This window comes from Lemur catta, chromosome 21, assembly GCF_020740605.2.
Source record: "Lemur catta isolate mLemCat1 chromosome 21, mLemCat1.pri, whole genome shotgun sequence".
NCBI lineage: Eukaryota > Metazoa > Chordata > Mammalia > Primates > Lemuridae > Lemur > Lemur catta.
This window is the reverse complement of record NC_059148.1, coordinates 18370248-18397782: the sequence shown is the minus strand read 5'-3', so window position 1 is coordinate 18397782 and position 27535 is coordinate 18370248. Positions and strand designations below refer to the sequence as shown.

At 48.9% G+C, this 27535-nt stretch overlaps 1 protein-coding gene across 2 annotated transcripts in view; it reads right to left on the bottom strand.

The window, feature by feature from the left end:
* Positions 1–27535, bottom strand: part of SSH1 (slingshot protein phosphatase 1) — a 60681-nt gene that overhangs the window by 10375 nt on the left and 22771 nt on the right. Inside the window, exons 1-12 of one of the 2 annotated variants that reach the window (XM_045534622.1) lie at positions 27062–27082; positions 25263–25366; positions 21564–21628; positions 21053–21174; positions 15636–15704; positions 14499–14564; positions 11324–11518; positions 9953–10046; positions 8834–8962; positions 5801–5847; positions 4231–4377; positions 2581–2781 (exon numbers count right to left, since the gene is read on the bottom strand). In XM_045534622.1, coding sequence (XP_045390578.1) covers positions 2581–2781; positions 4231–4377; positions 5801–5847; positions 8834–8962; positions 9953–10046; positions 11324–11518; positions 14499–14564; positions 15636–15704; positions 21053–21174; positions 21564–21628; positions 25263–25347 — 1220 coding nt within the window. In that variant the 5' untranslated portion in view covers positions 25348–25366; positions 27062–27082. Of the gene's footprint in view, positions 1–2580; positions 2782–4230; positions 4378–5800; positions 5848–8833; positions 8963–9952; positions 10047–11323; positions 11519–14498; positions 14565–15635; positions 15705–21052; positions 21175–21563; positions 21629–25262; positions 25367–27061; positions 27083–27535 lie in introns of those variants that run through there. The other variant, XM_045534621.1, reaches the window with a different exon arrangement.

Below are 27535 nucleotides of genomic sequence, written 5' to 3'. Positions count from 1 at the left end.
AAGGTCTACACACGCTGTCGTAGCCATGTAGACACGTGACGCACACGGATACATCTGGGAAGAGCCCAGACAACTGGAAATATCTGTTTAGGTCAGAGGGATTATAGAATACTATTCTTTTTTATAATACCTTTTTCTTAAAAACACAAGGCAAAAAAAAAAATGGGGGGGGAGAGAGAGAGAGAGAGAAAGGTTTATAGTGATACAGGGCGACTAAGTCCCCCGTGGACCTTAAAGTAAGGCCAACGTCACGGGGCTGTGAGGATTAAGACAATACAGAAGGAGGCCAGGCACAGTGGCTCACGCCTGTAATCCTAGCACTCTGGGAGGCCAGGGAGGGCGGATCGTTTGAGCTCAGGAGTTCGAAACCACCCTGACCAAGAGTGAGACCCCGTCTCTACAAAAAATAGAAAAATTAGCTGGGTGTGGTAGCACAGGCCTGTAGTCCCAGCTACTTGGAAGGCTGAGACAGGATGATCACTTGAGCCCAGGAGTATGAGGCTGCAGTGAGCTATGATGATGCCACTGCACTCTAGCCTAGGTGACAGAGCCAGACTCTGTCTCAAGAAAAAAAAAAAAACAAAACTCGAGAAGGAAACACAAACACGCAATGGGAGTGCAGGATTTGCCTTCGCTCTTTGGTGCAAGGCAGCGTCACGATCCTTCATTGCTGTTTGCTCTGTGCACATTCCGTCAAGCTGTGTTATTCGAGATAAATGTCCTGTCGCTGTGGGCCCAGCCTGGAGAGCCCCGGTCAAGCTACAAAGAGCCCTGACAGCAGCTGTGCCTGACAGGCTCGGGGAGGGGACAGCAGGATGCTGGGCGCTCCTGCAGGCCCTGCCTGGGGACCTGTCCAGCCACGGTGTGGTTGACAGTGAAGAGCCCCGAGACGGCCAAAGCTGTTCTGCAGACCCTGCTGACTCTGCCAGGGCACTCCTGCATTCCCAAGCTTGGCCACGAAGCCCCTGGGCTTTAGCCTGTGGCTTTCTTCCAACACGGATCAGAAATGCTCCAGGGAGACCTGCTTCTCGTCTGAATAGGAGGGGAAAGGGGAGAAAGTGAGTCCCAAGCTCCTGGCTTCTGATCTCGATCTGATCTGGGGAACTGGAGTCGCAGTGGGGATCTGCTGGGGGTCACCGGAGGACTCCCAACACCTTGGGTGGGCACAATGACCTCAGGACCTCCCCGTGCCAAGCACCCCTTGCCTGGGGCTCACAGACCTGTGTGTGTGTCTCTCCCTTCTGCTGTCCACTGACAGTGTGACAGGTGACAAGTTAACCCACTCCTGTCCCTGGAAAAGGGGGCTGACCTGTACTCTGCAGACCTTCTATGGGGTGGGAGTTACAGATGTTTAAGAGAAGCTATATTTATCATTTACTATGAGCCAAGCCTGGCAAAGTATCTGCAAAGGCAAACTTGTATAGGGCTCATGCAAACCTCGAGATAACCCTATCAGGTGGGTATTCTTTTTTTTTTTTTTTGGTCAATTTATTCATTGTGGTGAAATACACATAACAAAATTTTCTATCTTAACCAGTTTTAAGTGTACAGTTCAATAATATTAAATACATTCACAATGCTGCACGACCATCGCCACCATCCATCTCCAGAACTCTTTCCCTCTTGCAAAACTGAAACTCTGTCCCCATGAAACACTAACTCCCCATTCCCTCCTTCCTCCATTCTACCTTCTCTCTCCCTGACTCTGACACTCCAAGTACCTCGTGTGACTTGGAATCACACAGTATGCATCTTTCTGTGACTGGCCTGTCTCACTCGGCATGGCGTCCTCGAGGCTCATCCATGTTGGAGCATGTGTCCGAACTCCCTCCCTTTCTAAGGCTGAGTAACACCCCGTTGTAGGGGGGTAGCACGTTTTGTGTATCCATTCATCCATCCGTGGACGCTGGTTGCTTCCACTTTTTGGCCATCGTCAATAATGCTGCCATGGACGAGGGTGGACGAGTATCTCTTTGAGACCCTGCTTTCAATTCTTTTGGGGATGTATGCAGAAGGGGAATTGTTGGTCACACAGTAATTCTACTTCTAGTTTTTTGAGGAGCCGCCATGCTGTGATTCACAGCACCTACAGTGTTAACATCCACATTGAGCTGGGCACTGATTCTTAACTCAGAAGAGGAAACTGAGGCTCAGGGAGACTGACCCGCTCGCTCTAAGTCGCCCGGCCTGCCTGGCAGAAACCCGTCCGGCTCCGCAGTGCTAGGGCTTGTCCCGCAGCAGAGCAGCACACGGAGCTCTGCACAACGCAGATGCCCAGGAAACGGGACAGACACATGCCCGCGCCGCACACACCAAGACTTGCCTTGGACCAGAAGTTAGGCACCGTTCCCTCCGGCAGCAGAACCGGCTTTATGTGTGTGCCAACAAAATCAAAACAGATCCCTCCTGGAAACGGCTAATCAGAGCCCAAACAATAGTTGTTTTTCTCGAACCGGCTCCCCGAGAGAGGCGGCATTTTGGCTGCAGAAGCCACTGCCGGGGGCCGAACGGGAGCACGCTCAGATCCAGACGCTGCGCCAGCTCGGCCAGCCAGTCCCCCCTCTCCGGGCTGGCACCCACCTCGCGTCCAAGATGCCTTCGTACTCAGACAGCTGTCTCATGAAGCCCGCGTTGGGCCGCGTGATGCTGCGCTTTTGCTTCACGTAGTTATATGCCTTTTCCAGAGGCCAGCCGAACTCCTTCATCGCATAGGCTATGACCGTGGACGCGGAGCGACTGACCCCCATCTTGCAATGCACCAGGCACTTGGAATGGTTCCTCCTGCAGGCGTGGGGGGGGGCGGGGTGCAGGAGAAAGAGTTAAAAAGCTTCCACAACTTCATTCTCTCAGCTTTTACTCAACTGATTTTTTTTTTTAAACCCTGAAGTTATCTCACTTGCCTAAAACCTCCTGTGTCCTAATGTTTACATGTCTACACACCCTCTAAAGGAAATAACTTCACTGTAAAACCAATTAGCACACAATGGGAAATCAAGAGAAATCTGTTCGGGCCCAGCCAAGTTTTGCAAGGAGAGCTCCAAAACTTGGCTGCCTTCACCGTCAAAAGTGGGAACCTTCCCACGTGGCTGGGATAGGCGAGGGGGACCAAAAAACTCTTTCCTGAGAAGCAGTTGGGCAGCTAAAGGGATTTCTGTAAAAGCTTGCTCAGCTGCTACAGCAGATGGAGACAGTGAACGAGTTACTGGAGGAAAATGGGGTCAGCGAAGTGAAACCGGCAAGGCCCTAGGGAGAGCAAGACACTCGTCAGACAGGAATGCCAGGGAGCAGCAGCAGGACAGCCAGAGAGGGACAAGCCAGGGGAGGAAGATGAGGCTGATCTGTTACTTGCAAGGAGGCAAGACTGGCCCAGACCTGGCTGATTGGCCAGATATGGCAAGGCCGACCCAACCGTGTCTGTCTATGTACTGCTCGCTCAAGAATGCGAGGGAGCACCGGGCTGGGGGGGGGTGGCACCTGTGAAACTATTTGTCCAGAAGGGACCCCCCCCAGGTGGGAGCGGGCTCCAGCTTCCCACACCCCAGGCTTGCTTTTTTTTTTGTTTGGACTGCTGGTCTGAAGTCTCCCTCAAGAGTGTCCTGAGTCTGTCCCCGGGGAATTGGAGAGAACTAAGGTTTGGTAAGGTCACTTTACAAAGCTTTGACCCAGAGGAGCACAAAGCAGAAGAGGGCGTTTCTCTCGACAGCCTCTCAAAGGGTTCTCTCTTCCTGTTCTTGACTCCCGTAAGGCACAGTTGTTCCACAGCAGAATAAAATGGGAACAAACGACGGGTGAGACCAGACTGTCCCATCCACGTGACACTAACTTGAGGACAGAAGACAGGCTGTGTTCTTTAGGGAGACAGTCCCAAAGGAGCTCTGAGCCCAGGTCCCTCCCTGGCCCTCCTTTGGCTCAGCGACTCCCCAGGGGCAGAGCTCCTAAGAGTGTCCACTTGGTATCGGATCCTTGCCAGGAACCAGTGCTGAGGACAACCGGGGTCAAACGTCACAATCATGGACAGCTGGGAGAGTCACCTCGTTAGGCCTCTACCTGGGGAGGACCAACAACTTTCCCCCTCTGGTGTTTGGGGTCCTGCGGCTAAAACCAAAAGTCCATCAGACATCCAGGCCCCTCAAGCCAGCCAACGTCTGTGTCTGGGGTCGCCAGCAGTTCCTGTGTACCCGGCATCTGCCAGTCAGCTTCTGCCTCCGCCCGGCTTCCCCGCCCACTTACTTGGCTTTGTTTATAAAATGATATGCTTCATTCCAGTGGGCGAGAAGATCTGTCGTCTCTTCGTCGTAGACGCGGATGTTATGATATGCAAATAAGCCAGGAAAAAAATTATCTATTTCTCGAGTAACATTTAAAATGTAGTCAACCCTGCAGTGAGGAAAAAAAAAAACAAAACACACAAACAAACCAGATTTGGAGAATCAGGATGAGGAACTATAAAAAACAGAGTAATGAAAAACTGGCAGAGGAAAAAAAAAATTAAATACATATTAACAAAGGGCAATACGTTTGTGGTAGAACTTTTGTTTTTCCTTAACAGTAGTTTTCTTTGTATTTTCTGAATGCCCTCTATACGATGAGAATGTATTATATTTATACCAAAAACCCAAATCTCTTTATTTTTAAAAAACCCTATAAAAAGATAACTCAGTTCAAAGCATGCTAGAAATTAAAAATATATATATTATTTAAGTAGATTTCTAAATTCCTTAAAGTGTCAAGATTCATAACTATTATGAGTATACAAAGGCTTTTTAAAAAAGTCTCTACTCTTAAAAAGCAGAATGTATCCATCCATTATTTATATCCTTAGGAATTGCCTTAAATCCATTTTGAAACAAGGCAAGATATAAATAAGCAAGTAATTCCAAGGGTCTTCTGACCCAGCTTCTGCAGTTCTACAAACTTAATACTTTTATTACTGGAAGACCAAAATAATTTCAGGAGTTAGAAAATATCTCAAGTAGGTTTCATAAGAGAATACTTATACATGCTTAAAAAAAATACATTTAAAAGCCACTCATTTATTCCCAGCAAGAAGGAAAACGCACACAGCATCACCCTACATGTTAAGAATACTTTCTGCTGGAGGAACACAACTTAACCAGTAGTTCTAAGGATATATTTTAAGATTTGTTTAGTCTTGATTTTTAAATGTAGTAATTCCAGAATGCCATCATGTCAGACCCACAGAACGGTGATTTTGTGGCTATGTTGTTTAAAAAACAAAAAATCCAGACATCTGTTCTTGAAGGTCTAGATTCAAACATCTTTCATTCCTGCTGCTAAGCGTTTCTCAGGCTAAGACAAGGCATACGCTTCTGGCCAATGCAGAGTACTTAGTTGCAATCCCACCAGGCCCAAAAGTATAACCTCAGTAAGAGCCAGGAGCGGTCCGGGGATCAGGGTTGCTGACTGGCAAAACCGCCAGCAGATCTCTGTACCCACGCGGGGGCTCTGGGCAACTCCGCAGGGCAGCGAGGCGGTGGGAGGGGCTCAGAGCCCTCTCCGCATCCTTGCTGTCTTGTGCCATGTGAGTACGATTGAGAAGCGTCCTCCCTGGCACACACAATCACGGGAGACTCCAGGAAAATCTAAGCCCATGAATTATTCAAGACGTGGCATTTGGAAGCACATCTGTTTAGCTATGCAAATCGGCCCCGGCAGCCACTTCAGAGACCTGGGTGCAGGCAGTGACAGGCAGGCAGCCCGAGGTCTCAGCCTGGATGGCAGCCTGGAGGGATCCTAAGCTGCCTGGAAGGACAGGGAAAGACAAGGGGAGGAGACTCACCCTGAGCCCTGCAGTTCCTCCAGATTGGATGCATTCCATTCAGAGCCCTGGGAGACAGATCACACAAACCCCCGTGAGTCGGAGCTGCTCAGGGGATGCAGTTTGTCCCAGCCCTGGGGGTGAGTCAGGCCTTATTTCATGGACCCTTGGCCTCAGGGAACAGCGAGAACTGAGGGGCTGATTTTCAACAAGCTTCCCAAGTTCTCAGACATCATCAACGTGTGCGCTGCGGCTGGGAAGAGCGGGAAGAGCCCAGGCCCTCACCGGCCCCTCGGCCTCAGGGAAAGAACAAGTCCAGGAGAACCTGCTTCCCCGTCTCCCCGCTTCCTCTCCTAAGACTGCAGTGACGTCCCACGGTCAGAGGCAATGACCTGCGACCTCCCACCCAGGGGAGGGCACGTTCACACTCACTAATTGAAGGAGGCATCGGTCTACCTTTTCTGGGAAGTATTTTGGCAATATTGAAAAAGTTCCAACCCTCTGACCCAGTAATTTCACTCACAAAAGGTTATCCTGAGGAAATCATAATTCACACAGAGACTTACGTACGAGGATATTTAAGGCTATTTATAAAACAGTGGAAAGAACCCAAAGGTCAAATAGGAAGAAATTAGTGAAATAAACGATGGTGGAGCCTCATGAAGGAGCCATGAAAACAAACCACGTTTTTTGAGAATATTTAATGACACAGGAAAGCACCACATAAGGCAAGAATATTCAAAAAGAACACAGAATACAAAACTATATAAACATAATTAGCATGATCCTTTCTTTTTCTTTGTATCTACCTATCTATTTATGAGTGAATGAGACAGAGTCTCGCTCTGTCACCCTGGCTAGAGTGCAGTGGCATCATCACAGCTCACTGCAACCTCAAACTCCTGGGCTCAAGCAATCCTCCTGTCTCAGCCTCCCAAGTAGCTAGGACTACAGGCATGCACCACCACTCCCAGCTAATTTTTTCTATTTTTAGTAGAGACAGGGTCTCGCTCTTGTTCAGGCTGGTCTCAAACTCCTGACCTCAAGCAATCCTTCCACCTCGGCCTCCCACAGTGCTAAGATTACAAGCCTGAGCCACTGCACCTGGACTCTTTTTCTTTGTTTCTTTTTAAAGAAGCTATATATGCATTAAGAAAAAAAAACAAACAGAAGATGGGAAAATAAAATAGCCCAAAATGTTAACAGTGACTACCTCTGGATTTGTGAGATTGGGAATGCTTTTTTCTTCTTCTTTAGATTTATTTATATTTCCAGACTTTCTATAATGTTTTAATTTAATACTTTAAAAAAATAGTATCACACGAACAAATAATTCCTAAGCATTCAAAGAACGTGGAAAGGGGAAAAAAAAGAAAGAAAAAATAATCACTTTGCTCTTAGGAAGTGCAAAAGACACGGTCACAAAGAGCAAAAGAACCCACCTTCATCTCCCTACAAACTTCCTCTTTCAAGTTCCCAAGAGGGCAGAGCCGGTAGGACCCAGGGGCTGCCGGGCCCCAGTGAAGCTGGCAACGCGCAGTGCTAGCTGAATTTTCGTATTTGAGGGAGAGGCTCAAACATAAAAATTCCTTTAGTATCTCTCATGGAAAAAGTGACATAAAGCATCAAACCACACCGAAAAAATAACGCAAGCTCCGCTAAGGCTGTGAGCGTCCTCTGGCCGTGACCACCACCTAGTGGAGAAAGACGGGACGAAGGTGCCTCATGTTCCCTTGTCACCAGGGAAATCAATCGACTTCCCAGGGAGAAGTGCCCCGTACTTCCCAGATATCTCTCAAGATAAAGTCTTCAACACCACACATTTATATATACATTTGAATGTATAAATAGGAAATGAATATAGATCTATACATACAAATATATTTAAATATACATCTCTGTGTATCTCTATGGCTATCATGACATACATTAATGCATTTGGAGAACTCCAGTGACTTCCCGCAGGCAGAAAACAAAGTTACTCATGTCTCTAGCAGCAAATACGCTTCCTCACCATTCCCAGGAAGCACTTTCTCCTCTGACCATGCTTACCATTTATTAGCACCTACAGAAACTGTGCTGGATGCTTTAAATACATACTTCCTTTCTTTCTTTCTTTTTCGTTCCACTATTTTTCCAGAGTGGCCTCAAACTCCTGGGTTCAAGGGATCCTTCAGAGCAGCTGGGACTACAGGCTTGTGCCAGCGCACCCAGCTTGTATTTTATTTAATCCTCATCATCACCCCAAGAGGTATAAGATGAAGGGAAAAAAAAAAAAAAACAGCAAAGTGACTTAGTGTAAGTCACCCGGCCGGTGAGGCTGAGGAGGGGGAACTCGGGCTCTGGTGGGTTGATTTTGACTGCCCCGTGCGGCCGCTCTAATTTTAGTAACGTGCCTTTCTCTATAGTCTCTCTGCCTTTGAAAACTTGCCAGTTGCCTTCTATGGAGATTTATGGCATCAAGACAGTCTGAGCGAGCCACGGAGGTGCAAGGAATCAGTGCGACCCACTCAAAGCTGCAGGACCAGGGCAGATTCTTCCAGGGGCTCTGGGAGCCGTCCCGGGGAGGAGCTGTCTGGACAGGCTCGGAGGGGAAGCTACATTGCAGTTGTGTGATCTGTCTTCCCTGTCGTTTCTTACGTCGCAGGGTGCCTAGGCAAAGCTGCGGGGTTTGGTGAGAATGCCTCCTTTGGTAACAGGGGCTTCGGGGCCCACACGCCATTTGGACAGGGCCCGTGTGTGAGTAAGTGAAGATGACAAAGGGTCTGAGAGTCTGAAAACACTGCCAACTGCCTGTGCCAAACAGCTCCCAAGCAACTCCCCGCAGCCCAGCTAAGAGCCACGTCTCGAACATCGGGCTCCAGAGCAGACCAGTGGTCTGCAGGCCGGAGAAGGGGCCGAAGAACTTGTGGCGTTTCCGTCAGTCAGGACGGAGGCTCCAGCAACTCAAGCTTTATTCTCTGCTTTTCCTCTCTGACTCGCTGCAAGCACCAAACAATCAATGTCTGATTCATGCCCCCCCAAACTAGGTCCCACCATAGCTGTGCCTCTTACGAGATAAAGATGATCGAAGATAAGGGAGGGTTTGTCCATCTGTCCCAGAATAAGTAGCATCTCGTTGTCTATGAATTCCTTAAATTCTTTCAAGTTACAGTTCATCTGTTTCTCTAACTCATTACGGATCTGCAGAGTGGAAAAGATTAGGAAAAGTGATTTGTTAGAGACAACAGTTGTCCACCTCCAAAGAATTAAAGTTACAACACGAACAGTGGCTATTTCCAAAAAAGGTGGCTTTTTTTTTTTTAAGAGTAACACATTTAGACACATGCAGCACACATGCGTGGGTGGCAGGAATGCAGGTGACTCAGCCTGCAAGTAAATCCAACTGGGGAAAGTTTGTTATTTCAAATAAGGCATCAGATTTCCATGAGATCTTTTCTACTGAATTTAAAGCACTTTTGCTTTTACAATTACATATCAAATACATCACGCAATCTAAAATCAGTTTCCTCTTGCTTGGGAAGGTTATCACGATATGATTTTTTAAATGGATGAATTTGTAAAAAGATTATATATGACTTTTTAAAATGGCAATTTCAACCTCCTCCTCTTAGATCTACCTTGTTTAAGCTGCTATTATAATTCATTGCATTCCCTGAACACAAAGCAACAGAAAGAGGAAAACAAGTGATCCAGGAACACATTAAAAGGCAGAAAGAAGGTAGTCTGGAATTTACAGCTTGCAGTCAACTGTAATCCTGTAGTCAACTGCAGAGAAATAAGTTTGCTGTCTCTGACGTACAACACAAGGCAACGTGGGGCAGAAGCCAGGAGGAGAGGGTGTTGACAGATCAGTGCTCCTGGGTGCAATTCACAGATCTCATGGAATCGCCACCAAAGGTCACACAGGTGAGGCTCAGAGAGGTCAAGAAATTCGCCCAATGACTCAAAGCTGGGAAGTGGCCGATTTAGAATCAAACTAGAGTCTGACTCCAAGGCCCTTGCTCTTTCCACTAAGCCCTGCTGCTGTTACACAACCAGGCAGAAAAAAAGCCTCCGAGAACTAAGGAGCAGATCGGCAAAGAGAACCAGGTGCCGGGCCAGCTCCCAGAGCCCAGGACCAGCGAATGCCACGTGGCCTCTGGCCTACTAAGGAGAGAAGCATTTTCTTACTTCTTTGGAGGTCACGTTTTCCAGATCCTGGCTCATCATGATGCTTCGGAGTTTGGCTTTGATGAGGCGCTCAGTCCTTTCCCCTTCGGTTGGCCTGGAGAGAAACGATGTTTAGGAAAGCGCAGGAGTCTGGGAAGACTGAGGTCAGGGGTTACAGAAACACCAGATGCTCCCGGGCCTGAACAGAACAGAGGCCTGGCATGGAGAGCTCGCGGCTCGGTGCACGTGTTCTCAGGGGGGCAGGGAGAGGTACGTGGAGAACCTGTTCCATCTCCGGAGTTCCCACGGGAGTCGACACAGCAGAGGGCAGATCGGGCAGACAGGAGAAAGTTTGGAAACTGCTCGTTCAGGCCCTGCAGTGGCCGACACTCTCAAGGTGGGACGCTGGAATCGCCAGCGTGACTTGCCCACGCCACTGGGCCCTTTAGTCTCTGCCTGAACACAGGTGGGTGTGAGGACCTCACTGCGCCCCGGGGTAGCCTGGCCCAGCTGTGGCCGGTTCCCACCATCTCCTTCCTACACAAAATCAAAGTTTATGTGTCTCCCTGTATCTTCTACGCACCAGCCCTAGTCTGAACCCGACGGGCCACACTGACCAGGGTGATCTTTCTTTCCCGTGACGACTCTTCAAATAATTCAAAGGCAACGGTCATTTCTCCTCAATCTGTCCCGTCATTTCCTGGAGGCCTCGCCCAACGGGGCTTCCAATCATTCCGCCCGCTGCCCTCTCCACACACTGTGGCTTGTCCACAGCCCTCTGCAAACTTCGCAGCATCCCAGAGGGGACGCTCTGCGGGGAGCAGGGTCCTGACCCAGAGAGGAGAGCTCCGCTTCCTTCTTCTCAAACTAGACGTGACTGAGCGTGGCCTCTGGCCACGTCAGCGCTGTCAGAGGTCACATGACACCAGCCACGTGACTCCCACGGTGCTGCTCTAAGGAGGGCTGCCCTCGGCAGTTGTGTTCTGGGATCCAAGGAAGCAGAGGTCACATTCATAATTCTCCTAAGAGCAGAGGAGGCGGCTTTGGGAATTAAGTCTCTGGCAAACTGGAGAGGAAAGGCCAGACCACAGGGCAGCAGGGAGCTGGTGACACACAGGACCACACACTCCTACGAGAATGCGGTGGAAGTTCTGGACCTGTTCCCCAGAAATACAGTCAACAAATCTGTCCGTAATTTTTGGGGGCAGGGCAGACCCTTCCCCAGCCAAAGACTACCCATGGGCCCAGGCCAGGAACCCCTGCTGGAAATGCTGGTTCTAAAAAGGTGGCTCGGTCAGGGGGCTCCAGGGGAGGTCCGACCTCGTGCAGACGCAGGGGCGGCACAGGGTGGGTGCCGGTGGGCAGGTGCCCGCGAGGAAGTGGCGTACTCACTTGTCGACGAACAGGGCCGGGGAGTCAGGCCGCGTGGACTCCAGGTCCTGCATGGCGTTCCACTCGTTGATGCAGCTCTGCTCGGAGCTGATGCAGCTCTCATAGTAGGTGGCCCAGATGAGAGCCACGCCCCCGGGGAAGTAGTTGTGCCTTCGTGCCACCTCACAGGCCTTGTGAAGCACCTGCAGGGCAGACCTGGGGTGAGGAGGGGAGAGGGTCAGGTCTGGGGAGACGCAAGAAGGGCTGCGGGTGTCCCCTCCAAACAAGGGGTGCAGGCGGGGCCAGGGGAAGGGCAGTTCCTGCAGGACTCCCTGCTGGAGCCGTGCTCACACACAGGGCGTGTGGCGGATACACGGCAGCCCGAGACCCAGTCTTCCAGGTCACAAAGCTGGCCACAGTCACCGACAGAGTCCAAGAGTGGACAGAACACCCCTTGTCGTGTCCAAAAGGAGAAAAAACAAACAAACAACAAACTTCATCACTCTTCCAATCAAGCTGGTGCCCATGTTATTTCACATTCCATCCATCCACTCCAAAGAATTAAGATTTACTTCTGAAGCTGCGGGTCCCCTTGAACGTGAGCACCACCATGAAGCCTTGCAGCTGGAAGGAAAAGTCTCTCATATGCGACAGAGACATCTGACTGCATTCGAAATACTTACATTTCTAACTGTCCCCAGTGGATGTTACAATAGCTTAGATTTCTTAAGGAAATGAGTTCTAGAAACTCATTTTAATACAGAAACTAACCGAAGGAGAGGTTTGGGGAGGCAGAACTGGGCAGAAGAAACAATATTAAATATGTATACGTTTTACTGAGCCGCCCTCTTCTACTTCTTATTACAAAAATATAGGCTGAAAATTTCTTGGTGAATGGGGTGAATCAGGCTATGACAGGTGGATGACTGGAGCCTTGGAAGGGACAGAATTATCAGAGATTGGCCCCACGGTGGCAGAAAAAATCCTGCAATCCACACCATCTTCCCCAACTGCACGTCTCTGTCCTATCTCTGGGCTGGCTGAGGGGACACACTGGAGCTGAATGTGTACTAAATTTAGTTCTCATTCTGAAGTTTCTAGAAAGACATGTGGGCCTATTTTTTATTTGCCTGGAGAGAAAGAGACAACCAATGACCCAGGGACACAAAGAAACATCTGGGCCATCTATTGGTTCATGTTCCAGAATTCTCATTTCATGATTTTCCCCCAGATGATCCTGAATTGACTGCAGTGTGGAGTAACAGAGGATGTTAAAAAATGAAGGACAATATTAACTTCTGGCCCTGGGAGGATTCTGCACAACCCTCACCGTTCCCAGAAGAAAGCATCATTATTTCGAAACATTGTGCAGAACTTTTCTCATCAGATGGTACCGGCTCTCTGCTGAGTTTTTCCCAGATAATTTCAGAGAGATTGTTGCATCGAGTTGGCTGCACTGGGCCGTCTGTGCAACCCTCCAAGGAGGAAGGAGGCTCTAAGAGGAGGTGTGGACATGATGCCATCACCCAATGCAGCCTCCTTCACCCATAATGACCTCATCCCCAAAGCAGAGTGTCCTGAGTGAAGTCCTACCCCCACCCAGGCACCCGGACCCTGCAGCCCTACACCCTGTGAGAACACCCTCCCCCACGTCCCTGAGTATAACACATGACTTTAATCATATATTTGTGGCCACTTCCCTCGACAGACTTTAAACCTCCTGAAGACAGAAGCTCATCTGTGTGATGCCTTCCCCGCATGCCTAGCGCCTAGCAAAGCACCGCTCCTTTCACTTAGCACACTGAGTGCCTACTGCATGCCAGACACAATGAATACATGAATTTGCGCTGAAGTGACTTTCTGCCGGCAGGAGCTAGAGATATGTAAGAACACACCTTCAACAACAACAAAAAAACACCCCATTTAGAAATGAGTAGAGGACTTGAATAGATATTTCTTCCAAGAAGATAAACAAACGGCCAATAAGCATGAAAAAATGTTCGACACTAATAGTCATTAGGGAAATGCAAATCGAAACCACAATGAGGTACCATTTCACACCCATTAGGGTGGTGATGATTAAAAAGAAAACTAACAAGAGCTGACAAGGATATGAAAAAAGTAGAACACTTAGGTTTTACCGGCAGGGCTGGAAAATGGTGTAGACACTGGAAAATAGTTTGGCAGTTCCTCAAGAAGCTAAACATAGAATTACCATATGACTCAGCAATTTCACTTCTAGGTATCTGCCAGAAAGAACTGAAAACAGGGACTCAGATACGTGTACACAAATGTCCACAGTGGCATTACTCACGAGAGCCAAAAGGTGGAAACAACTCAAATGTCCATCGACAGATGAATGGATACACAAAGTGTGGTCTGATCACACAATGGAATGCTATGCACCCTTAAAAAGGAATGAAGTTCTGCTACATGCTACGACACGGGCGAGCCTTAAAACAACATGCTAAGTGAAAGAAGCCAGACACAAGAGGACAGATATTGCATGACTCTATTTAGACGAGGTATCTAGATCAGGCAAATCCACGGAGAGAGAAAGTAGAATGGAGATTACCGGAGGCTGGGGGAAAGGAAAAGAAGTCATCGTTGAATGGGTGCAGAGTTTCTCTTTGGGACGATGCAAACATTCTGGAAATGGCTGGTGACAATGGCTGTACAACACTGCAAATGCACGTAATGGCCCTGAACTGTACATTTAAAGAATGGTTAAAATGGCAAATTTTATGTTAATTTTGCCATATATACACGGGTGTGTGCATCTAAATAAACTTTTAAGTAGAAGAGTTTTTTTTATTCATGCTATTAGCTAAGAAAATATTTCTTTCTTTTGTTTTTTTTTTGAGACAGAGTCTTGCTCTGTTGCCTGGGCTAGAGTGCCATGGCATCAGCCTAGCTCACAGCAACCCCAAACTCCTGGGCTCAAGCGATCCTCCTGCCTCAGCCTCCCGACTAGCTGGGACTACAGGCGTGTGCCACCATGCCCGGCTAATTTTTTCTATTTTTAGTAGAGATGGGGTCTCAGGGTCTCGCTCTTGCTCAGGCTGTTCTCAAACTCGTGACCTCAAGTGATCCTCCAGCCTCAGCCTCCCAGAGTGCTAGGATTACAGGCGTGAGCCACCTCGCCTGACCAGTAAGAAAATATTTCTGAGGAGTTAAAACCTTACATTATACTTACCACATGGCCTGGACAGACACAGGCTTAAATATGTGCATCCTTCCTGCTGTGCTCACGCTGAATCCACTGAGAATGAAAAACAAAAAGAAAGATATCTGTGGTGGGAAATCAGACTCTTCTAGTCAGATCACTTTGAGACGATGGGAACAGGCCCGCTGTGGACCCTGAGAACAAATATGTCTCACGGGGTCTGACGAGGGATCACAAACCCCGCAGAGGCAAAGCGGGCAAAAGCTGAAAAGGATCCGTTCTCAAAGGAGGAAGGCTTGTTTTTAACCCAACAATAAGGGATCTACCAAACACTGACGGCCCAGCAAAAGTGCCAGGCAAGGACAGCATGCAGTGACATCTCTCTTATATCCCCCAACCATCCCTGCCTACTCACTACTTCCCACCCCACCCGTTCTTTTTTGGAACAGCATGGAAAAATATATTTCTGGAAAACAAAATTTAAAAAAAGGAAATAACATCCCCACAATCCCACCCTTCAACAAATCCAATTTTTTATTTTTCCCTCCCCATCCTATCTGCAAGGCAAGGTTAACTGTGACCTGCTTGGAATTCCAGGGTAGGGACAATTAATTTCCTTTTCTGTCTCTGTCCACTCCTCGAGGTTCCCAGGCACGTCCCTGGGAGCGAATGCACTCGAACCGGACGGCCCTTTACCCCTTGGCTACCCGCACGGCTTGGACTAGGTATTCCTCCTCTGCAGCCCCCTAAGTGGCACCAGCAACACTGTCGCACCTGCTCGTGGGATGTCTCTCCCCAGAGCCCCAAAGCCGGTGAGCTCCTGCGGCACCACATTCACCGTGAACTTTGGGGGCTGGCCCCAGGGAGGGCATGCAGTGAGTACTGGCTTAACCACTCAAGGTAAATGGATGAATGCCAGTTGCCGCGGCTGTGCGCTTCACACAGATCTCCTGTAATGCGCCTCCCCTGATACTTCGTGACTGTTTGCAGAAGGTACCAAAGTGCAGACGTACCTTCCTGTGCAGCTCACGGCAGCATAACACTGTTTCTCCTGATGTAATGAACCCGTCGCATGTGACTCCGTGGCTAACGATTACCCAAGGGTGCCCAAACCGACTCGTGTTTCAAAGTCTACAGTGAGAGAATCGTTTAAAGAGATCTCCTTACCCGTCTCCATCCAGGTGGATTTTCGTGTCGCTCCACAGTCGGAGAACCATCCCGATGGTGCAGCTTGTACTACGAGGGGGAAGAGAAGGCGTCTGGAGTCAGCGCCCACCCACGTGCACGCACAATCTTCCCTCTCTGCCTCTTCGCCCGCGTTTCCGGCTCACAGCGGGGAACCACCCCCTGGCCCAGGCCGGGCTGCCGGGTGTGCATCTGGGAGAGGCTCTTACTGAGGCCATTTGGTAGGGACTGTTTGCCACTGAATTCTAGAAGACACAGGTCTGGGACAACCCTGTGGTTGCAACTCCACAAGCGCTCGGCTGAGGTTCTTGGGGTGTAAGGGACAAGCAGCTGACGGCACACTCACACTGAGAGCTGGTGCCCTGCTGGCGGGAGGCCACGGGGTACACAAGCGAAGAGCGAGAGCCAACCCCACCTTACCCATCCCAAGGTGCCAGGGGAGGGGAGCGTGCCACACCATTACTGGGGTGCACTTTCGGACCTGTGCTACCTTCCGTGTAGCTGCTGTTTCACAAACTGACTTAACCTGGTCTTGCCCGTCCTCACAGGGAAATGAGACGTAGCAACTTTCGAGACTGGCGCCACCGGAGAAACACAGAGGGAGAGAAAGGAAGGGCTTTATCACAGGGGCTCCTTAGATTGTTACGAAGATTCCTCAGGCACGTAAGAAAGACTCGGCTTGTGAGAAACTGCTGTCACCGTGCCCAGGGCCAGCCCCAAGGACCGTCGGGAATCTCGCGCTTACATCTCTGTTGCCGGGTAACGGGACCCTCGGGGAACACCTCCCAGAACCAGCTCTCCCTCCAGAGCAGCACCCACCGCGTGGGACCCTCCCACCCTGTGCCTCTGTATCTGTGGGGAAGGGAAGGTAGTTTCCAGCCCTTCCGGCCAATGAGACTAAGCTGTGGGGCCGGGCAAATGCTCAGGTCACACCCTGCAGTCCTACCCACTCCTGACGGCCTAATTGTATTTCCTTTGTAGAACCACAAAATGAAGTTTATGCAGAGCTCACAGGGCTCTGGGAGCTGGGTGGCCGGGTCAGTGCCAGGAAGAGGCAAGGAAGGTCCCTTTGGAGTCCAAGTCCCACGTGCAGAAAGCCAGGTCGGAAGGTGCCCTGGGACGTGCGGGCAGGCCCGGAAGACCAGACCTGAGCACTGACAGCCCACGCCAGGAACCGGTGTGGGGGGAGGACATGGCACAGAGAGCTGCAAAGAGCAGAGAATTTGGGGGCCCAGGCCCAGGGCAGGCAGAGTCGATTGAGGGGCAGGGCTGAGATTGCCCACATGAAGCAAGCAGTATATCTAAACCCCTAAGCCGGCCTCCCTCTCACACAGGGATGGGCAAAGGGCTGGTGGGCGCTGCACCAGCAGGCAGAGCCCGTGGAGGGCTTCTGCTCATGGCCTTGAACTAGAGCCAAGAGCACAGGCCAGGGACCATGCATCACCATAACAACTCCGCAAATCCCGTCGGCCCCTAGCTGTTATTCTGTGAGTTTCCAGTAGTCCTACGGTGATTAACAATAATATTTCTACAACGAAGGAAGGCCCGTGTGTTCTATTTATGGGAAGCGGAGAAAGGACATGCAATTAGGGAAATGGGATCTTTTCAGGGAAAGAATGACCCCGAAGGACAAAGTGGGTGAGAACAACTGCAGGAGAAGAAAGCAGGTTCCGCGTCCCTGGGCCCTGGACAGCAGGAACACACAAGCCAGAGGGGCCTGGAGGTCCAGGCAGGAGGTGGGCCTGTCCCCAAATGCCACCGTGGGCATCCTTCACAGCTGGCAAAACATGGAAGACAGCGGTATGTGCTCACGGCACTCAACATGCTCCACAGTCCAAAAAGAAAAACTAATAATCCAAGAATGAACCCTGGGGTGGCCGCTGTGGTCTCCCAAGAAAGCACGTGCAGATACAAAACTCTGAGCGAGTGCGCGAGCCTGCTGCAGCCGCCTGACGCCGCACACGGACTCTCGCACCGGGCACCCAGGAAGATGCCCTCTGGGGCAGCGCTCATTTCTTTCTTTCTTGTTTTTTTTTTTTTTGGAATAAGGAAACACAATCTAACATAACAGCAGGAATTTAGAAAAACAAGCATATCATGCCCTGAGCAGGCTAAAGGCTTCTGGTAAGTACCAGGGCTTTGTTTTCAAGCCAGGTGAGAATATGAGAGCCTGATGCCCGGGCAGTGTGGGAGCCACAGAACACCCAGGTGCCAGCCCCCGAGGATGCCAAATGCGGGGGACGGCTGCATCAGGCTCAACGGCAGGAAGGCCCGCTTAGTTCCTGGTCTCTGTTGGTCCCCTGCTCACCTGTGTGGCCTCATCACTGCCCCCCGCTCTGACCTCAGGAGACCAGCACTGCCCTTGGGGTTGGCGCCTGCAGGCAGGCTGTGGCTCTGGCTCGGAGAGCACAGGGAACCTAGGGTTTGAGGGCAGAGCACGAGCTGAGGGCAAGACCACAGCAAGAAGGGAATCGAAGGTGGGTGCCAAGGGGAGGAAAGGGGGACAGGGCAGAAGGGAAGGCACTTCAGGGTGGACAGGAACAAGTGCACGGGTCTGTCCACCCCAGCTGGGAAAGCACGAACTCAGAATGTGTGCTTGTGCACGTGTGTGCATGTGTGTGGGTCTAATGCACGTCCGTGCCCTCTGTGTGCTCACAGACGCAGCCCCAGGGCACGTGGCACAGGGAAGGAGCTAACACAGAGGTCCCCAACCTTTTTGGCACAAGGGGCTGGTTTCATGGAAGACAGTTTTTCCCTAGACTGGGGTGGGGGACAGTTTGGGGATGATTCAAGCGCATTACATTTATTGTGCGGTCAAACCTCTCTGCTAATGATAATCTGTATTTGCAGCCGCTCCCCAGTACTAGCATCACCGCCTCAGCTCCACCTCAGATCGTCAGGCATTGATTCTCATAAGGATCACGCAACCTAGATCCCTCTCATGCACAGTTTCCAGCAGGGTTCACACTCCTACAAGCATCTAATGGTGTCGCTGATCTGACAGGAGGCAGAGCTTATGTGGTGATGCGAGCCATGGGGAGCAGCTGTAAATACAGATGAAGCTTCACTTGCTCACCCATTGCTCACCTCCCGCTGTTGCAGCCTGGTTCCTAACAGGCCAGGGACTGGTACCAGTCTGTGACCCAGGGGTTGGGGACCACAGAGCCAACAGTTACTACAGACAGGACAAACCTGGGAGGGAATGAACGAGCGAGTGATGTAAAGGAGGAAGCCCCAGCACACAGGGAAGAATGAGCGGCATCTACTCAACCCTTGGGTCCACAGTAAAAGCCGCAAGTCCCAGCTCAGCTACTTACTGGGATGCTCTGGCGTTAATCGGCTCTGCCTTGAGAGCTTTTGACTCCTCATTTGTAACATGTGAGGTAGGGCTACGCCCCACAGGGAGATTCAAGGATTAAACGAGATGTTCGTGGAGGTGTTTTAAGCGTACTGTGCCCTGTGACAGAGATGGGGAAGGGGGGGGACTAGACGTCTATCAGCTCCGTGGTTAGGATCAGGGCGACAGGTGCCGCCTGCGGGGCAGATGCGGTTTAGGGTCAGAAAGTGTTATTGGGATGGACTGTAGTGAGGGACGTTCCTGCCCCTGAGAGAACACAGGGAGGCCGGATAATTCTGTGAACAACTGTGACTGCAACCCTGCTCAACACTCGGTGCCTCTAAGCCTCACAACCACATGGATAATGGCCAAAAAAGATGGAGCTCTCACCATTTTTTTTCTTTTCTTTTTTTTTTTTTTTAAAAGACAGGGTCTCACTCTGTCACCAGGCTAGAGTGCAGTGGCGTCATCATAGCTCACAGCAACCTCAAACTCCTGGGCTAAGTGATCCTCTTGCTTCAGCCTCCTGAGTAGCTGGGACTACAGGTACCTACCACCACACCTAGCTTATTTTTTAAATTTTTTGTAGCAATGGGGGGTCTTGCTATGTTGCCCAGACTGGTCTCGAACTCCCGGCCTCAAGTGATCTTCCCACCTTGGCTTCCCAAACTGCTGGGATTACAGGTGTGAGCCACCGCGCCTGGCCTGGCCTCTGACCATTGCTGAGAGCCTGGAGGTTTCCTGACACATCGTAAGACGCCCACCAGGCTCCAAGAGGCCCTTCAGAGCTCACCTCCTAACACACCGTATGCTACACATTCTAGACCCAGACTCCCAGCCAGCCCAAGGCCACACACGCCAGCCCAAACTCCAGTGCCCCTGAATGCATCATAGAAAACTTTCTCATAATACCATTTATTATGTACTGGGAGGGGGACCATGAAAGAAATGTCCTCCTCTTTTTACTCATTTACTTCTAACAAGCAACAAAATCTTGGTCACTCTCACGCGATCCGCAGCAGCTCTCAGAGGAACAGGACAAGCGTGCACGGTTACCACGCCACTCGTGGCCTCCGTGACTTGATTTTTTTTGCTACTGATTTTGCCTGGCATGCTTCAAGTGCACCTCCCTCCTCCACTTCTACCCCTGAACTGAGACCGTCCTAGGCAAGACATCCTCCGGAGCACGTGCTCACTGTGACCACCCCCTCCTGTGTTCCCAGACCCCGGCCACGTCCCCACCCCTCTCCCTCGTGTCTAGCTGTGGCTGTCTGTCTTCCATGCTTAGCGTACAGGCTCTTTCGGGCCAAGAACTGTGTATACTGTCGTTTCTTTCGTTTACCTGGGCCTAGCCCATTGCCTCTCACGCAGGAGAACACAAATAAATCTCATGCTCAACGAAATGAGTAGATTAACCAATGATGAATAAAGGAAGTCTACCCAATCTTGATGTCGCAAATCCAGGTTTTGCAACGATCTCATGGGCATTCATTTATCCCTGATGTTAGGTGAGCCGTTCACTTGCATTTCACACACGTGCTAGGGTCTAGGATATAACTCACTTGGCCTCTGGTGAGTGGGAAATTCCAAGCCTCTCTTACAGCCTCTGCCCAAGGACCTGCCAAAAAGTCCTTGGGAATCCGAGGAATATCACTACTGGATCAAGTGCCCGCTGCGACACCTACTGAAGGTGTCCACCCTGCCTCACTTGGTGGCCCCGGCTTGTTCATTCCACGCCCCCCATTGCCATCCTCTCCTTCAGGACGTAGCCCTGGCGAAGATGCCTCTCCCTACAGCACCTGGTGTTAAGCCTCTGAACGCGGTGCAACTTTCTGTCCTCCGTCGACTCTGAGCTCCTCGGGGGCAGAGACTGGATCTGGCACAGTGCGGGACACACGAGCTGACATGGCTCATCCCGCTGCTTCCCAGTGTCACGATTCCCCTCCCCCCATCAGGACACATTTCTCCCTCGTCTCCCATGGATGTGGGACCACGGAAACCTTTAACCAGCAGCAACTCTCCTCCCCCTCCCAGAAGAGAACCACCATGCCATTAGACTCACCTCTCCTTACTGGAAAAGTCGACTCCCAGCAAGATGTTCTCCTCAGTGTCCTGGCGCCCGCTGCTGTACACCACCACCATGTAGCGGACCCGGTCCGTCCAGGCGCTCTCCAAGCGCACGGCCTAGAACGGCACAGACGCCCTCACTGGTCTGCCTTTCGAGGGGCTGCCTCCGTCCCTTTGCCAAGATCAAGATCTCTCGTTTGCTACCTTTCCCCCTGGGAGTTAAAAGTGAAGACGAAGTTCTTGAGATCAGAAGCCGGGTCTTGGTTATGTCCCCAGGACCAGGGACACTGCCTGGCTCAGAGGAGACACACAAAACGTTGAGATAGGAGCAAGCAGCCCCCCTCCGGCCCCCTGGGGGACAGAGGAGCAAACGTGGCTTTGGCTTCTGTGAATAATTTGGGAGAATTTATTGTGATGTACGAGCGTTCTCCCCCATTGTTCATGAATGGCTCCCCGCCAAGTTTCACGATTAAAAACCAACACCTGCCACTCATGTCACCTCTTACCAGCTTGATTCTGTCTTCGCAGCGCAGAAGGTTGATCATCACTTGAAGATGCTGGGGCAGGTCACCTGTTGGACCAATGAAGAAAGTTTTAAAACACCGCCCACCTGCTTTCTAGAAAGAAACCTCTGAAAGGCTGATTTTAGGGCCTGGAAGAAGATTTAGAAGTTAACATTTCTCTACCTACACCACAAGGGAAACGTCACAAAAACTTCAAGTCTCAGTTTCTCTTGTTCCATCCCGAATACTGTGTGATGAGGATGGGTGATATACAGCTTACTGTCATCTTGTTACAAGTTGCTCTTAATTTCTGAAGTACATGCAATATAGGGCTATTTATTTATTTTTAAAGAGACGGAGTCTTGCTCTGTCACCCAGGCTAGAGTGCAGTAGCACAATCATAGCTCACTGCAGCCTCAAACTCCTGGGCTCAAGCAATCCTCCTGCCTCAGCCTCCCAAGTAGCTGGGACTACAGGTGTGTGCCACCATACCTGGCTGATCTTTCTATTTTTTACAGAGATAGGGTCTCGCTATGTTGCCCACACTCGTCTTAAACTCCTGGCCTCGAGTGATCCTCCCACCTCGGCCTCCCAAAGTGCTACAATTATAGTATGAGCCACAGCACCCAGCCAACTTTTTTTTTTAACACAAAATTTTGAAAATATAGACAAACTGAGAGAAAAATGTTATTTTATTCAAGCAAACATTACTTGGCAGGATGAGGTGGCCAGAAACTACAGCCATGGCTGGAAGGAAGGCATTTGCTAAGAATTAATCTGAGACAAAAACGACTGAGTGTCATTTTTCCTCTTCAAACTCTTCTGTATTTTCCTTGAGAGAGAGAGAGAGATTATTTCTATAACTGGGGGAGGGGTGGGGTGGGGCAGTGGATGTTTACATGACTCTATAGATACCAGCTGTATGTTGGATGCCCAGAGAAATAATTCTAGTAGACAACAATCTGTCATGTTCTCCTTTCTTGCTCAAAATTATGTTCTCTTTTTCCTTCATTATCTAAGAAGCAGTAATCCAGGGCTGGCTTTTAAACCTCTGAGCTGTCCCAGGGTCCGGGGGTGTCTGTGGACTGGAGTGAGGAGTGGCTGTGCAGGAGAATGCAGCAGAAGGGAGCACACTTGCAGACAGGGACACTATTACCAGGTGTGTGAGTAATAAGTAGCAGGCATGACACTAATGCTGCTTTTCCCCCCTAGCTCATACATTACGTTTGCACAGGTTTCTTTCTGAAGAAAAGGTTCCTCTTTAAAGATGCTGATCTAGAAGAAGGTACAATAAATAACTCGTAGAAAATCTGTATGGATTTCCCTTTTGTGTGATGCTTCAAAGAATTTTATGTATTTTTTTAAAAACTGCCCTAGAGATTGCAATTAGAATCCCAGAAACATCAATACTGCTTACACATTCAAATGCTCTAAAAGAAAACACGGCGTTTGCTCCTTTTGCAAAAGCATCTTTTTCACTTTAAGGCAGAGTGACGTATGATGTCCAGAATCGCACTTCCTGCCTCAGAGAGGAATCGGGTCATTAAAGACCTGCTCCCATAGTTAAGAGGGTGGATATCATATTTAGTGTTCTTTCCACAGTAAAAAAAAAAAAAAAAAAAAAAAAAAGAACCGTGGCTTCTCATCTGTTCTCCCCAACGATAGGATTCCATGGTGTCCAGCACCCCACGCTGGCTCTGCTTTCTACAGAATGATTTGGAGACAATGGTTCACATTAAAGGAGGACATGGAACTCCCGTGCCCCTTCCTCCACCTGGGCAGCACCCCACCTGTCCCCTCACTGAGGCCACAGTGCCACACACCCCGGCCTGGTTCTCCACTTGCCTGGGCACTCCCACCCTCTACCCCAAGTCACAGAACTGCACGGATGAAAGTGAAAACAAACCCCTTGTCTGACAAATGCCTAAAAGAAAGGGACATTTTCCACCCAGATAAACTCCTTTCAGTGGGATTGTTTGCTGAGATACAGAACTGCTGACAGACAGAAATTCAAACCCTAGTCTAACATCCACACGGACAAAAAAATCAGAGAATTTAAGCCCTAGAGAGGGTCCCAAATTTACCAGACTGGCTGAGACAAACTGAATTACTTGTATGTGGATAGAGCTAACCCTCGATTGTGCTAGGCTCTGCACAGCGATTAGTGGGGGGACTCTTGGTTCATTTAGGGAACCTGATGGTATTTCTAGGGGAAAAAAAGGAACTAATGTAAAGTCTGCGCCTGTCCCAGGGCCATTTATCAAGCACCCGGGGACAGCTGGTGGCCCCTCTACCTTCTTCAGTTCACCTGTGAGCAAAGACTGAGCACTCACTTTGGTTTTGCATTATAGCTAAGACATGAACAATGGCTACATTCCTAACAGGGCAGAACCATTAGCAAATGCAAGAATGAAGAATCTGTTTACAGCTTTATTATACTAGAAGTCATTGTAGTAATAATTATAGCAACATACACACACACACACCCCTACTAGAAGATAGGTATGTTTCGTGCATAATTTTAAATTTCCATACTATCTAAGGTACCAGTATTTTACGCCCAGTGTAAAGAGTAGGAAACTGAGGCTCAGAAGTCTACCTATGACTGCTCAGTAAGTTGCAGAACTGGGATCGGATGCCAGGTCTGTCTGGCTCCAAAGCGAATATTGTTTCTACAAACCACACTGCCTTCTTATGCAGGACAATTATTTTCCTAGCTTAAAATAGATGTAAATCTTGATTGTAAGTATCAGCATGTGAAAATACTGACTGCGTCTTGGTGTTTGCTATAAATCGTAAGGTATGAAATTCTAACCTAAGCACTCAGACCTGAAATGAAGCTGGATAACTTCAGGTTCAACAAACAAAACGATCACAGGTAACAAGAAAACCGGCCCCAACGGCCAGTTGGTTTCGCCTGTTGTCCCAAAAGGCACCAGCCTTCCCAGACATTCCAATACGTGCTGCCCACCCAAGAAGTGCTCCAGAAGCTATCGACCCCTGACAAAGAGTCACTTGTTTGCGGGCGTTTTTGGAATTCCTCGTTTCTAACTGCCTTCAGTTTCAAGTCAGGTCTCCTAAGAAAACCAGCCTTATTACTTCGCAGGCCTTTCTTAATCGTTTGCTTTTGTACCTCAATTAACACTTGGTTTGATCTCCATTCTATTACTTTTGTCCACTTCCAAAAACCAAACTCACCATTACAGAATCAAGACTTCCCTATCACAGGGACTACTTCTGAGTATGAGCCAAAGGCTCTTAAAGAAATTCCCCAAGTGAGTGTTTTCCAAATGATCGGAGAAATGACAGCATCCCAGACTAGGTAGGTAGTGGTTATTTTCAAGGGGACAACATCTGGCTAGGATGCATTTTGGTGCATTTGTTAAAAAGCCAGACTGTCATCTGCAGCTATCTGATACACTGTGTATAGGGAATCTTTACATCCCACGGGACACTGCTGATTCACACAGACACACGTGGTTTAAAACGCTCCCCAGCTCCCAGTGCCACCTGGAAAAAAGGTGCACGGCCTGCTCAGGGGAAGAACGCCTAAGCCTCTACCTGCACTGGTCATTATAAACCTGTGTTCCATGATTTCTCTGGCCTTAAAACCCAGCAAATTGCTCACCGCTGACAACGGAAGGGTCCTCTGTTGTACAGAAAAGGAGTTCCAACTTAAAAGCATCAACTTAGAGCCGTCACCTGCATGTTTGTGGGGGTGCTGAAGACTCCGCTGGCCTTGAGGGCTGCTTCCCTGTTGTAGGAAGAGGGCTGCTCCTTTCACCATGAAAAAGCTCTCACTTAAGCTGGGAAGAATAAAACCAGAGCACAGTTAGACTATAATTCAGAAGGGAAAATGGGCAAAGAAATGCTACAGGGGGCAAAAAGCTTTAGAGGGGACAAATGGCATGTGCAATGCAAATGGGATGAACCTGCCCTTATGATAAGTTCCCGGAGGACTCTTCCCAAACCTGGCCTTTGCTAAAAGCTTGAGGCTGGAGAGTTTGCGTGATGCAATAACGTTCCCGCTACAGCACCCAAAGTTCTCTGTGGGCTCGCCCAGGGTGACGAGCCCCTTTCCGCAGCCTCCTGGAAAGGGATCCCACTGTAATATAACATTTTCTAAAAATAGAGAACAACTCCCTGATGAGGAGAGGGTGATTCACTTTGGGAATTTTCATAATCTCGCCGCTGATCTTTGCTTCTAACTCTCTGGCTTGGAACAACCTCACTGCTTCTTGGTGACTTGCCCCCTGATGGAAGACAAGGAAGACGAAATCACACATTCTCTAGTCGTTTGCATCTTCACGGGAGTGGGTGGCTACGGACCTGTGATTTAACTTCGTCAAGGCCGCCCTGTCCGTCACTCCTTTGGGAAACCTCAATCTGACCCAGTGACTTTCCCAGCAGAACAAATCTCTGGCCTTTGTTACTTTAACTACCAATAACATTGATATCCAACCTATTGCTTTAAAAATTAAAATTAAAAAATGTTTCATCTTTGTGATTTGAGGATCAAAAAAACTCTTCAGTTTATGTAGAAATTAAGACACAAAAACAAGAATGCAGCACCTTTTAATTACTGCCAATTATTCAAAAATACCATCAACTCTCAAATTACCTGTAAAAGATACACTAAAATTATTAATAGTGGTTTTTTGAGGGCACCGGACCACCCGTGATTATCTTTTTTCTACTAAGTATTTTCCAAATTTTCTATGTTGAACACATATTAACTTTTTTAAGTGGCTATATTTTTGTTTGATTTTCAAGGTCATATAAAACATACTATATCATACGAAAAAAAATTTTATTAATTTTATGAAAGAAATTCACCATTCAAATTATAGGGAACTATAAAAATAATTCTCTCCTGAGCAACCTATTAAGATATAAATGACCTGAAGGGGAAAACTCCAAGAAAAAGCAGCCCCCTTTTTTAAAAAAATAGAATGCCTGGCTTAAGCAAATCCATTCCTGACACAAATACAAGGATGTTTTCTGTAATATGAAAAAGCAAGATCACCGTTGTCCCAAACATCTAACATCAGCAGTTAAACCTTCTAATCCTGGAATAAAAAAACTCAGCTGAGAATATCACTCTAGGTGCTAAGAAAACATCACATGAACTAGCATTTTAAGTCAGTAGCTCCTGAAGTTAGGAAAACTATTCCAAGATAGCAAATCCACCATAAAATCTGTTCATTTTTCTGGTTAAAATCTCATGCTAAAAAATAGCGACTGCTCACATATTAAATAATAAGGTCGAGTTCTCCCTCTCTTGTTCAGGCCTTTGAATCACTGACGACTGGTTTTGTGCATTTCTTAATACCCACACCTTGCATCTGTATGGCATTTCATCTGTCACTGCAGAGGGACTGCTAAGTCACCCTTCTCCCCCCATCACAGCCGCATATTTGTGCTGTGAGTTTCCAGTGCCGAGGAGGCCAGGATTATAAATAATGAAAGAAATGAGAAGCATCCCTCCCCTGCTGTCTCACCCTCACCCACGGGAAGCTAAAAAGCTCTTTTGCATCCATCTGGCCGACTTAGAATCCAGGCTGTCTCATTTCGCCAGGTTGCAGAACAACCTCACGAGTCTCTACTCCGAGAACACGTCACCCTCGCCTTCCTTCAAATTTTACAAGTCTCTTTTCAGAACTGTTCTGTTGGAGACAGATCACTTACTACTCATTCTCATCAAAATCCGAGAGAGCTGCATGAGAGAACTCCAAAACCCTTGAAACTTAAAACAACAATCAGCTCATCGACGCAGCTGGGAAAATCTTTTCAAGGTCAACATCAAACCTCTTTTGTTCATGAGTTTAAAAAAAAAAATTCATACTGACCAGAAACCCCCGAGCACTCTGGAAACAGCCAACCCTCAACGGTGACCTTTGCCTTGGAAATCGTGGGCAAAAATTCCCCTTGGTTTTCCTTTGCAAAAAAAAAAAAAAAAAAAAAGAGAACAATGC